Source organism: Poecilia formosa, unplaced genomic scaffold (assembly GCF_000485575.1).
Source record: "Poecilia formosa unplaced genomic scaffold, Poecilia_formosa-5.1.2 Scaffold335, whole genome shotgun sequence".
NCBI lineage: Eukaryota > Metazoa > Chordata > Actinopteri > Cyprinodontiformes > Poeciliidae > Poecilia > Poecilia formosa.
Window position 1 is genome coordinate 505,572 of NW_006800274.1, and position 13,270 is coordinate 518,841.

At 39.3% G+C, this 13,270-nt stretch overlaps 1 protein-coding gene and 1 long non-coding RNA gene across 2 annotated transcripts in view; one reads left to right on the plus strand and one right to left on the minus strand.

Moving 5' to 3' along the window:
* The window catches only part of pid1 (phosphotyrosine interaction domain containing 1), a 29,604-nt gene extending 17,172 nt beyond the window's left edge, over positions 1 to 12,432 (minus strand). The window contains exons 1-2 of the mRNA XM_007573624.2: positions 12,165 to 12,432; positions 167 to 313 (exon numbers count right to left, since the gene is read on the minus strand). Coding sequence (XP_007573686.1) covers positions 167 to 313; positions 12,165 to 12,194 — 177 coding nt within the window. The 5' untranslated portion in view covers positions 12,195 to 12,432. The remainder of the gene's footprint in view (positions 1 to 166; positions 314 to 12,164) is intronic.
* Positions 8,541 to 11,821, plus strand: LOC107833136 (uncharacterized). Its single transcript, XR_001658846.1, has 2 exons — positions 8,541 to 11,577; positions 11,664 to 11,821. It is a non-coding gene; the product is annotated as an uncharacterized LOC107833136 (long non-coding RNA).
* Positions 12,433 to 13,270: the final 838 nt, after the last annotated feature.

The following is a 13,270-nucleotide window of genomic DNA, read 5'->3' on the forward strand; positions in this document are numbered from 1 at the left end:
ACAGAGTCTGACAAAAGAGCGCTGCAGAATCAACAATGGGGAAATTATTTATCTTCTGTGAGTAAAAAGGAAAAGAAAAACATTTGGATTACGGCTCTGTATTAATGCTATTATGCATTCCGGATCAGGGTTGGATTTGAGGATTATCAGGCTCATGTGATCCTACCTTGTATCCCGTGTGGGTCCTGCTCTTTGCGTGCGGCGTGGCAGAGCAGAGCTCAATGGCCTCGGGCTCATGAAAGATCACCGTGGGCAGGGGCTCCTTCCTCAGCGTCAGCACGTTTAGCTTCGTCTTCAGCATTGTCTGAAAGTGCTGATGGAGAGAGGGAGATGAAAGCGGTGAGCTGTAGGCCAACTTCCAGTAAACCTGCTACAAGGTGGATGCGCGTCACAATGCAGAGATTAGGGATGAATGCTCCTTCAGGCAGGCGAGCGAGTTTTACTAGTTTACACCATGGCCACGGTCAAATCCAGCAATATTCCTGACTTATAAACACTAGGATCTGGTGTTCATTGTAATAATAAAAAGCAGCCAGTTTGAAATCTACCGCTTACATTTTAATAGGTGCAAACTGAAGATGAAGTCCTGAAGTAGGATTGGTGTGAGAAGTTTATTATGCCCCATGTGAAACGTGAGGAACAGATGAAGGGAGCCCCCCCCCCGATCCCTTCCTCTCTCCATTAAAATAACAGAGGCTGTATAATCTAATAACTGCACTTCAATGCCAATGTTTCCTGAAGCCGAGCAGAACCAAATGCTCCATGTGGTTCGGTGCACTTGCAACACCGTGCAGTTCTGGGGCCTTCTCGGAGCGGTCGAAAAGTAAACCGAGCGTTTCCTGAAGGAGCCCACGCTGTGACTGCTCGAAGCTGTCGCAGCTTGTCCGTGGCTGTGAAACATGCCTGGCGCAGCTCATTCTGGTGGCTCCCGTGATCAACGGCGCAAGAGTTATAGCAGCATGAGATTTATCCGCAAAGAAACCTGCAGATGATTGTTAAGTTACTGCAAATGAATATGCAACAAGTCAAATTAACTGTATGTGTTCAGATGTTCTAATGATTGGGGGGGACTCACTGCCGTACAGTGCTGGGAAAGACTACTTTTTTTATTTATTTAAAATTATACACATACAAAGTAAACCAGAGAAAAAAATTTCAAAAAATTTAAATTTTGATTTTTCTTTTATAAAGACTAAAAATGTATCAATTGATTGCTTTTTTTAGCTGTCGATGGATAGCTGTATTGATAACGTTGATGATGGCATTTGACACAAGGTAAGGTTTATTACTCGTTTCACAAATGGTGTCTGTAACAGTTTTACGATGCAAAACATTTTGAACTGCCTCATGCTGAAATGTGCTGTACAAATAAACTTGATAACTCAACCTGTCAAAGTGTGAAGTAGTATTTTTTAAAATAAAAATGCTAATATTATGCACATTTAGTGACTCTGTCAATATACCAGTTTAGATTATAGTAGGTAAGATGTTAAAGCTCTTGCAAAGTGATAGAAATATCATGCTAACAGAAAAACAGTGAGGATAATAGGGGTTAACAACAACCTGTATTATTATTGCAATTTATTTCAGCGTGCTTAATAACTTTGGAAACGGTACACTGTTTCCTCATGCTGTCACACAACATCGAATCTGTAAGCAAACCTTTTAACACCCATGTTCCTAATTAAAGCGCATCAGATTGTTTCCCCCTCAACTCAGAAATAATGATGAATTAAGGAGATAAATTTTCATATAACACCCTTAACTCCTAATAGTATTATTATTTTATAACATGTAATTAATTATATAATTTCACATACCCACATCTTTTCATTCATTATGGTTCTGATCCTCGTTTCAGACACATGGACAGTGTCCTAAACCCTTGGTCGCCCAAAAATGACCATATGTGATTTATTGGAGTCATATAACATTATTTTACAGTAGAACATAGAAAATGACTGCAAAACATCAGCAGAGCACCAAGGGAGGCTCAAAATAACTCATGTTGAGTACAAAATTACAAAATGCCCAGCGAGAAAAACTCCTTTTCATAAACTGGACAAGAAAAAGAACAAAAGTGCAAAATAAAAAAAAGCCTCAGGAGTAAACTGACTACCACTTCTCTTTTCTCTTCATTACCGATGTCTTTCAAGCCTGTCTTTGTTCCTGGCAAAGATGGACTTGGATGAGTTTCTTAAAGCTTAAGCGAACCAATTGAAAAGGAGACCTGAGTGCATCATACTGTTATACTATATACTATTTATGAATCACTCCAGAGTCTGAAGCCATGCATCAAGCTTTATTACCCCTTCAAACTGTCCAGGAAACATTAAACTAAGACATTGGGATGAACTTGAACACCTTCCACTGAAAGGCAACTCGCAGAGATAGATTACCTTTCAGCCTAAAGTTAATTTGAGAACTCTTCCCAACAATTTGCATTGACGATAAAAACAACCTTCATTTTTGCAATGCGTCCCACTGCATGTGCTTTTCAGCAGGAGCAAACGGGAAAGGGTCTTTCTGAACTAGAGTTGAGCTCTAAAAAGAATAGTTTTATCCAACAGATGGTCGACATTCAGTGAAAACAGCCATTGCTGCCAAGCAAGGCTTTCATCAGCCCCACAGTGTTGCCTTTCAAAGCCAAAGAGAGAGAACCCTGATCAAGATAAGGAAACATATTTGGTGGCCACTCCCATGAAAACCAAAATATTTTCCTGCTTATCAACATCGGTTACAGTAAAATTACTCAACTTAGAAAACATGGCACTGTATTCATCTGCATTGTATTGGCTCTTTAATCAGATTTTAAAGGACGACGGCCTACAGTGCGTCTCGCTACCTGAAAAGAAGTGAAAGAAAAAGCATGATGGACTTGTGAAAGTAAAGCCATATGTGTGGTAGGGCTCAACGATCTCCGCGTCAGCACTTTACAGCTGCCCGGCAGTGGCTTGCATTCATACACTTGGACCCGGTTCGAAGTTGGGGGGGGGCTAAAAGGGCAATTTAGAGGGTGGTGCAGATAAATGGTCCAAGTCTAGTGCTGCTCTGGAATTCCATTCACAATATTTTCATTACATTTAAAATGTTTTCCTAATTTTATTTATTTAGTCCCCATAGTCTCCTCATCACGTTACTGTGCATTTAATTGCATTTTTGACTTTTACTTGGCTCGTCTCCGGCATAAGACCGGCGAGGGTTAGGTTGGGTTGATTGGAACTGCTGTGGGACGAGACACATGTTGACACATTAAACCTTCTGCTGTTGTAAGACCACAACCCATTTCCAAACCGAAGCCCTCGTTCAAAAATATAAATAAAGTATTGTGTCAATATTGACACCCGAGCAATCATTAAATGGTAGGCTCAGCACATACCAGTTAAATGTTGGGTTTCAGTGAAATCCACGTACTGAAATAAAATTCTGTAGCTACAAATGAGAGCCCATTATATCTCAGTGTAGCTGTCTTGGCTCTTTGCAGAAAGTGACACTGGTTACTGATGGACATAAGATGTCACTGACAAACTTTCTTTTTCTCGGTTTAGCCAAAATAGCCTTGGTTTGGTAAGTGACACCCAGCTTCAACACCTAGTTTCTTCTAAGGTTCAAGGTTTACAAGCTGACATCTAAAAATAAAAAGTGCAGAGGAAAAAAATACTCTGAGTCTCATAGTGGAAACATGCATACTTTTAAAAAACAATGGCTTCAAAACGTAAAATTTCAACATAGCACCTTTGTGATTCATTGTCGTTTCAATACAATGTCAAAGAATCTGCCTGTGTGATCAGAGGGACCCTTCCCCAACCTATTGCTGTACAGTTTTGCTTATCTAGCTTGAAGAAAAGCATCAAAACTTTCTCCTCAGTTACAACAAACAGAAAATCAAAGTGTCATCAATCACTTAGTCTGGAAACAATTTTAAAACTAAAGTGTGATAGTTTAATGCCTCTACCACAGGCTGCACCTGAACAGAAAGTCCAACAAATTAATGAGCCATCAGCCAATTAAGACGTGGGTTGCCCTGCTAAGAAAATGTAAGGAAATGTACACAATTCAGTGCAGCGAGAATTTGTTTTTGTTAGTATTAAGTTAATTTGATAATTATATAGGCTGCATATGATTGTTTCAGTGTTTTGTGTGGACAGTTTGACAGCGCTAAACTACGGTGTTTATGCTGAACATGAAACAGTAAGAATTTTATGAACAGCCGATTCCTAATATGCGGAAACGGTTATGCACAGAGTTTGATTTAAGGCTCTGATAAAACAGAAATATGATGCTGAGTTGAAGGAAAGCTTGAGTAAAAAGAAGGTTGGAAAACGGCCTGATCGAGCCAGACCAGTGATCTGTCAGGGACGCTTTATAGCATGTCAGTTATTTTATGACTAAGTGCTCACTTAATGAGCATTTACCTCATGGCGTTCGTCCAGTTATACAATATTAGCAAAAAAAAATCCTGCTTGGCCAGACGTACATCCAACATTGCTGATTTATTTCTCACTCTAATCTCCAGCAATCTTATTATTGCTGAAAATCCCTAGTGTCAGACATAATGCAGTGTGCATTTTTCTGCCAAAGTCTCTTAAGCAAAACCGACTGTAAATCTGAAAACAAATTTAACAAAGCAATGTAACAACCACATCCATAAGAAATCAAAGTCAAGAGTGTTTTGTGATGTTTGCGTCCTGTTGTGACGGGTTTAACAGTTCACAGATGGCAAATTAAACTCAAAGCCCTCCGAGGCTATGCCTAGACAAAAAGAGGTTGTCAGGTCAATACGATGGGAAGGTACTCAATAAGAGGGTGAAAAACAGCCACTCAGCCTTACAGAGTCACGGTTAAAGAGACGGGATCGTGACAAAAGTGTAGGAAACAGCTGGAAATGATGTTAAGTCAGCCAGACAGATGTGTGTCTCTGAAAGCATGAAATTAGGAAAAAGAAAAAATAGCCCCTCTTGATGCACAAACAGCTACTGGTTCATCCCAAAACCAAAGGAGCAATAAGTCATGTTCCACAGATTTGAAGATCAAAACTGTGGATAAACTGTAATATCAGGCTGTGTCACATGTTTCAGCAAAAAAGTCCAAACATGTGAAAACGGTTAGAAAGAACCAAGAAAAATGAGTCAGCTGTTGAAATTTTGTGGCCTGTTAGAAAGCATCAAGGCAATGTCTGTTTAGAACATGCTCAGAAAACGTGAGCATGCTTTCATTCTCGGATGTGAGCACGCATTTGAGATTTAGGAAGCTGTACGACTAAACTCATTTTAATATCCCTTGACAAAAAAAAATTATAATAATAATGCGCACAGCAGTGATTTCTGCGGATGCTTGTGAAGTGCTTTGAAAAAAGCCATCAGTAATCTGATGCTAGATGAAAAGGAGGCATTATGTTTCGTCACAAAACGAAAAGGTGGGCACACACTTGAAGATGAACATAAACGATAAAACCAGGCATGGATTGGTAAGAGATTCTCAAAATAAAATACCATAATCTCACAGCATTTCCAGACAGCATCTTTTTTTTCTGTCAAAAATATTTCTAAGGAGCAAAGTTTGCCTGTTTTGCAAGCAGGTGGAAAGTATAGCAGCCCTCTTTCAGCCACCTGACTGGCAGTGGGCAGCAACAAGTAGAGGGAGCGTGGTGTTTTGAATTTGTCTTATAACTAAGGAAATTCCAGTTATTCAGTCACTTTCTTTGACATCTCAGGAAAACGACTTTAAATTGTAAGAATAGTATGATGGAAAATGTTGGCAACCATTTTACATCTCAGTACACCTCAACGCCGCCCGGGTCCACTACCGCTTGTTAAAGTTTCCCAATGTTGCTCTTTTTTGTTGGGATATTGCAACATATCTATTCAAGAAAACACCAGTTGTTGATCAGGGGAAAAACATAAACCCCATGGCAGGAATGTAACCCGTCAGCCATGTTATGCAACATAGATTAAAACCTTCCCCCAACTGTGCCACAAGGAGCCACACTGTTCACAAAATTGTTTTAAGGAACGAGGACGAAATATATTTTTGTCACAAAGTGGCTTTGCCTCTTGGGTAAACAGGATGAGAGCTAAAAGTAATACTTGAAATGGATCATTCATGAAGTCGCCCCTCGGCACGGGGTCAATGAAGCCACCACACCTCGTATTTCCAAACAATGACTTCACTTTACTTTGAGGCTTTAACCTTACATTACTGCAGACTGGTGTTTACAACCTTCCCCTGTGTTCCTTTGACGGTTTATGAGGAGAAATGCAACTGATTAAGCTCGACTCTGTGTGGTACAGTGGGGGGGGCATTCCTACAAAGAACTACAAAGCGAAGGAGGAAGAAGGGCCGTGATTGGATGCTGTGTTTGCTGGGGTAGCTCTGTGGGAAGAAGCAGGTATTAAAGCACCGCAACCACAGACCCCGAGGGTGGCAATCTCCGGCTAGCGGTAAAAACATCGGCAACTCTTTGACTTAAACAATGAACCCAAGCTGCTCGAACAGAGCGAAGGCATCGTATGGAATTAACCAGGTCACGTACGCAAGGAACCGAGTTATTTTGAATGTGCGGCTTGTTCGTCTGCTCTCATAGAATTCTCTTCAGAGTCTCTTAAAAGTTTTCGCGTCGAGCCAAAAATTTATTTTTGTAGAATTGATAAATTATTTTGAACTTCATATGTTTAAGAGGTAATTTGTTTAAGAGGTAGAATTACCTTTAAATCCAATTGTCATACGCGAGTAAATTTTCCTTTTTTGTCTCACTAATACAACTCTGAATAGCTTAGCTATTTTTTTAGTAGTGTCACAATAAGAAAGCAGTGTAGATTAACTAATAAATTGTCTTTTTTAGCCATTTTTTACTCTTTTGGTAATTCTTAAATATAAATTTATATGCATTAAAAATTATACATAAATAATAAAATAAAATCTATGTAAAGTTGTAGATAGTATATATCACTAAACCATTATTTGTTTAAGTTATAGCTTTTAACCTGCATCCCAATTAGCTGTACCAGAATAAATATTGCTTAAAATAAACATGGATGTTTTATGAATGTTAAAATCCACCCTGCAGTAAATAACTCTATTTGAGGTTTTGTTCCAGCAGTTTTGACAACAAAGATATAAACAAAACATAGTATAATGTTGGGATTTGGAAATAAACAAATACATAATGTCAATGTGAAATTTATTTATACAGCACTTTTAAAACAGGTGTAAAACAGCACCAAAGTACTGTACAAGAACGATAATAAAATAAGTTGATGAAAAGAAAAAGAGAAATATTACAAGAAAAGAAAAAAATTCCATATACGTACGTACGATCATAATCGGCCGATTTCCGTGAAAAAGTGTATGATCGGTGATCGCCGATCACGGTCTCTTGCCGATCACACAAACCGATCATCACCTGCATCTCATTTCGCAGCCTGCCTGTGCAGCTGGTTTCCTCTTTCCTTCACACTGCGCAAACGCGCAGCAACAAATCCTAAGCGATGTGTAACTACTGTATAACGCACTGAGTGAATGGGGAAGTTTGCGTGTTGAGGCGGAAAATTGAAGCGCGCGGGGTGAAGCACGTCAAAATGAATCAACACGACGAATCTAATATGGCATAAAAACAGTGCCATACTTGACGGAGTTTGGCTACATCGAGGCTCACTGCAGTAAAACAGACATATGAAGCGATCAGACAGCAGGTAAAGCAGCGCACAGCTACAAACACTCACCCGGATTAGCATGACGGTCAGAAAGCTAAACAAATAACCCGCAAAATTATTTAAGTCTTCGAGCTGCGATGTAAGACGCTGGTTCTGCTCTCGCTGTTGAACCGCTGCTACAGGTAGTAATATTTCACAGACGGAGCGCCGCTTCTGCTCCACCTGGTAGTGACTCTCACACCGAACCTCTGCTTAAAGCTGCAGCATGTAACTTAAAAAAAAATACATTTTACATACGTATTAACACTTCCGCTGTCCTAACATGAGACAGATAATCTCTGAAAAAATAATCGATCTCCTCCCTGTTTTGCATAATTAATCCGCTCAGTCAGAAACAGCCAATCAGAACTAGCTATAATCAGCTAGCCGCCATGCTAACAGGAAGTTTTCATTCAGTAACTCTGGATTGTTTATTGTAATGGAACCTGTATTTGCCTTTGAATGTTAAGTTTTATACTTGAATTTTCTGGCAATGATGAGAGGTTTTATTTTGACTCTTTTCTTCAGAGCCTTCATATGTTTTCAGTCTGTTAAAGATAGTATTATCAATAGCAGTACAATTTGCACAATGCCTGTTTTGTTTTGTTTTCTAATTGCATAAAGTTATTAAAAACAAGTTTTTGTCTAAATTAAGGTGAATTCATGGTTCCTTTTTCCACATAATATAACCGGTAGTGCTTATGATTAAAAAAATAATAATTATGTGATTGGTATCGGTGATCGGCCCTCATGGGTGATCGGAATCGGCAAAAAAAAAAACCTGATCGGCACATCTCTAATATATATATATAAGTAATAATATGTTTTAAAAAAAGTAAAAATAAGTAAATGAGGAACAATAAGATAAATGTCCTCCTGAGACAGGCATTTTTAATGAAAAGACGAACCACATCCCTTAAAAACTGATTTACCAAAAAGCATCACAATCAGGAAATTAAGTCTATTCACTGGATACAAAAAGTCATAAGTCACCTGGGTAAAAAGGAAGAAATCATATGCAGACTTAAAAAAAAAATAAAAAATGAGATGAGGGAAGTATGCCAGTCTGCTTGTGGATTCCTTCACTCGCTGAGACCACACTCAGCCTAGCTGTGCCTACAAACAAACCTCAGACAGACGGAGACAGAAACAAAGGCAAATAAAGATGGCCACTGACAGAAGCTGCTTTTGACCGTGTTTGACCTCAGGCAGCCATTTCTGCATCGTCAGGTCACATCTTCTCATCGGCCCCACATGTCACATTTAGGTGCTAAAAGTTCAAGCCGCGGCTGCTGAAATGGGAAGGGAGCACATCTGGCACCTCAAACGGGAAGCCACGCTCGCACGTCTGCGTGCGCATGCAGCTTTTAGCTGAGGTACGGGCACACAAGTGAGTATTTCTCAGACCGCTTGTGCGTGTTGTGCAATTTGTCAGTGAACTTAAATGGACTCTGTGTAGGAGAGGAAGGGCCCCCTGAAACTGACCGAAGGATGTGGTCAGCGGAGGAAGAGCGCGCAGACAGACGGCGAGAAAAACAGGGAGGCATGATGCAGCACCAGCACAAAGGCGCAATAATTCTCTGCACTCCATAGCCTGGATCTCCTGACCTCCACCGCCACCCCCTACATATCCATCTAGCTCTTTTTACCCTCTTTTCTTTACCCACCAGAGTGTGAGACAAAAATGCAGTGAGACATCAGGTGTTGCTATGGCAACAGAAAGAGAGAATATCATGGATTGTGTAATATGCGGACAAAGACAAACACATACTGAGCAATTCCGGTTTGATTCTAAAGCTCCCTTTAAGTGCATGTGCTGGGAATTACAGACTTTCCCAATTAAAATATTCTGTAAAACCAGTTTAAAAAACTCCGTATGAATGAGTCAAATTAACGACAAGAACAAGAGAAACAAACAAAAGTGTTTTGTAAGGTTCCAGCCACAGCTGGCCCTTCAGGAGGTGAACTGGTGGGACTGCTTATCGCATTTTTTTTTTTTTTTACATTCCTATTTCTTTTTCAAGGTTTCCCCACAGCCCCAAGTCACAATTACAGCTCAGATGTTAAACACAAAGTTAAAATGACTCCAGCATGGCTTCTGCTTGAGGGTTTACAGATTCCTGATCTGCAAGGTTATCTTTCAGTCTTCAGAGAGCGCTCCACATGGACTTCTTAGTCTCTCTCAGGTCAGGGAGAAAGCCAGGACAATTTGTTTGACTTTACCTTTAAAATATACTTCAGTTGAAGTTCAAATATATAAAGCATTTGAAAAGCTTGTACTGTACAAAAATCTACATAAACTTCTCGTAGTGAACTTATGCTCCTCTGTTTTCTCTTTGAAGCTGTAAGCAGGATCTGTCAAATGGCTAAATAAAGTCAAACTAGGTAACAAAATGTTATGCTTCATATTTCTACCCACTTTGACTAATTATCTGTTTATCTGACCATCTGCCATGTTTCAATCATATTTGTCTTCCAGTGTGTCACAGATTCAGAATGTATTAGATAAAATACAGCTTTGGGTTTATATTCCAAGTCTAGAATTAAAGAGTGAAATTTTAAGTGAAATTTTGTTTTTGTTTTATCGCTTCACTGGATGAAGATGGGCGTTAGTAGGGCTTAAATAATGCTCAGCATTTCTATTTCTGACCATCAAGTAAGGGTGAAATGGACTCCAAATTTTCTCACAATATATTTGTGATGTTTACAACAATGTTACTATAAAAAGTACCTCATATTTATTAACGCCGTTTAGATGTCCATCTATTCCTGCATACCGTCAGAGGCCCACAAATATTGCTCTAACAATATCATGCCTTTTGCAATCAGCATAACATAAAGAAATAATACTAAATAGTACCAAGCAGTCATTTGACTTCATCAGAACTTCACTTTTCATATTTTTATTTATTTGGAGCCACTCTCCTGGAACAAACGGTGGAAAAAGTATCTCAATCAAAAGAAACAATCTTAACCGTAGTGTAAGTTTTTCTAGTTTGTAACCAAAATACTTTTTTTTATCATAACAATTGAAAGTTATTTTAAATATGTTCATTTGCATCTTTTTAATGGTTTCTCTTTCAACAAAAACCGTTTAAAATTTAATTATTTATATAAATCGGTTTACTGACAGACAGATGTGAAGATTTTTAGAAAACAGTCTTATTTTATGCCAGTTCCTTTTGTTATTTGCAAAGTTGAACATTTTTACAATAAAAATACTTGCTGATTAAATTACTATTAGAACTGAAGCGAGTTATTTAATACATATTCCAACCACATAAAAATGCAGAATGGCTATATCTTGAAACATGTAGGAATTACAGACACTTTTCTTTCAAAATCATATTCTCGTTTATTATGGGTCACTTAGTGTGCTCGAATATGAATAAATCTGTCATGCAAGATAATGTGGAAGAGTCAAACAAGAATGATTTGGTGGCGCTGTGCGGCAATATCTTGTTGCAGTGAAAGGCCTGGTTAAATATAGTATGATTTACTTGCTCATATGAAGCTGTGACAAGAAGACAAGGACACACAATTAAACGCAGAAAGAGGTAAATAAACGCTGTCCAGAATCCCCTGACTAGGAACATTTTTTAAATGATGGGCTTCTTTCAGCCGCGTTCTGGAACGCGGTTGCTAGGCGACGGGTTAGCCTATCCTAGCGGCTCCAACCTGCACGTTTTACCGTGAAGCGCAGATTTCTGTTTACAGGGATCTACTGTAGCTTCACATCCGAGGGGAAGAGAAACAAGCGGAACTAAATGGTCCATCCTCCTGACGCCTGGGCAGGAGACGGAATTGTGCAAGTTCACTTGGCAGGCACTTCGCAGGCCGACATCTGGAGAGCATTACGTGTGCAACAGAGACGTGAAGCCATGGGGTCGGTGCACAGATTTACCCCTGGGTAACGAACTACGTGTCATCAGTGGATCTTTTTACTTCACTCTTCTTGTTTTGCTTCTTTAGCTTTCAGCAATTTGACACTAAAATTAAAATGCTAAACTAGAATTTAAGCATCCTGGTGTGAGCAACATGAGGATAAGGCCGTAAGTTCAGCTACAAAGAGATGGATGAAAACAGCGAAGAAGATAAAAACGGCGTCTTTAACATAACTTTAAAATGCATGTGTTTGACTTTATGAGTTCAAATAACCTCCAGCTGTGGATTAGCAGAGGAATGCAGCGCATGAGACACGATAGTTTGATGCACTCCTGCTTGCGTAACGTGGATAGGTGCCTTCAGACCCGCTAAATCCTCCGGAGAGACACAGATGTTTCATTTAAACGCGAACTCTGAGACAGGGATGTGGATTAAAACTGTGCGCTGACCGCCATCTGTAGCCGCTGAGAAAACGTAGCTTCAGGTTTGAGCCACGCACAGCACAGCGGGGCTGAGTAGCTGTTACCACGGCTCCATTTACTCCTGCCCTGCCGATGAGAGGTGCCCCACCAAAATGCCTGTTCCTACCTGCAGCCGCTCCGACGCAGGTTGCCACATATTAGCAGAGTCGCTGGTTCTCTGTCTTCACTTCTGGGTTTTCTCCTCCCGCAGTCCAGTTCACATCTGTTGGCTTTAGCAGCTTCCCTCTCTGTCCCCCTTCGCTGTGGTCGGCTCGGTAATGAAGGATGTGTTGCTCCGCCTGGATGTAGTTAACACATTTGCCAGCAGGTGGAGGTACCTGCTGTCCTTGTTGTGTTGGTGCTGCCTTCAGGTTGATGTAGAAAATCCAGCTCCCACACAGTGTGTGCCTTACTACTTACTAGTTATAGTGTGATGTAAAGTTTGTTCATTTTTTACCATAATAAATACAGTTTATTTATACATGGCTAATTCATAATAAGCGTTTTCTCAAAAAACGTTATGTTTATTTAAATGGAATCCAGTTTGGTACAAAGTAATTTCACGTCAGTTCAATTTATTGCAGTACAATATAATTATATTGTCAGATTAAGGGTATTAATTAAAAAACAACAAATGAGTCACACGTCGATTGCTGTGATTCAAAGCTAGTCATAAAGTAGAGAGAACAAATCATTTTTAGTTGGTTTTCTGTGTGTTTTATCTTGTTTAATTTTGGAGGGGGGAACCTTTTCATGCTGTTTAATTCTCAAGGAACTTCTGTAATCATATTTCACAGAAAAAACTTTTGATTTTTTTTTTCTCTGCAGGATCTTTTTGAAGTGGTTGGTTTAAGGCCTGATTTGATCAATCACCCCCCATCCCCCTCAAGATTAAAATCTGGTGGAATAATTCATCTAAATTAACCTGATTACATAACAGTTGCATAAGCATAATGCTAGTAGCAGTATTTGAAGGCCTTAATTCTTTAATTCTCTAAAAGTTGTTTGGGAACAATGAAGGTTATGTTCACAGATTCTGATCACTTAAGCTCTTAAAAATCCTTTTCACCTGATTGTTTGCAATAGGGATAGATATGATTCTAAAAGTGAAACTTGTTTGCTGCTGTATAAAAAAAATAAAATAATAAAGAGGGTTACTGAAAAAAATGTTTAAGCTAAATACAACACAAAGTGTCACTGTGTATTTCTTCTGGTGCAGGAACCTATACAGCT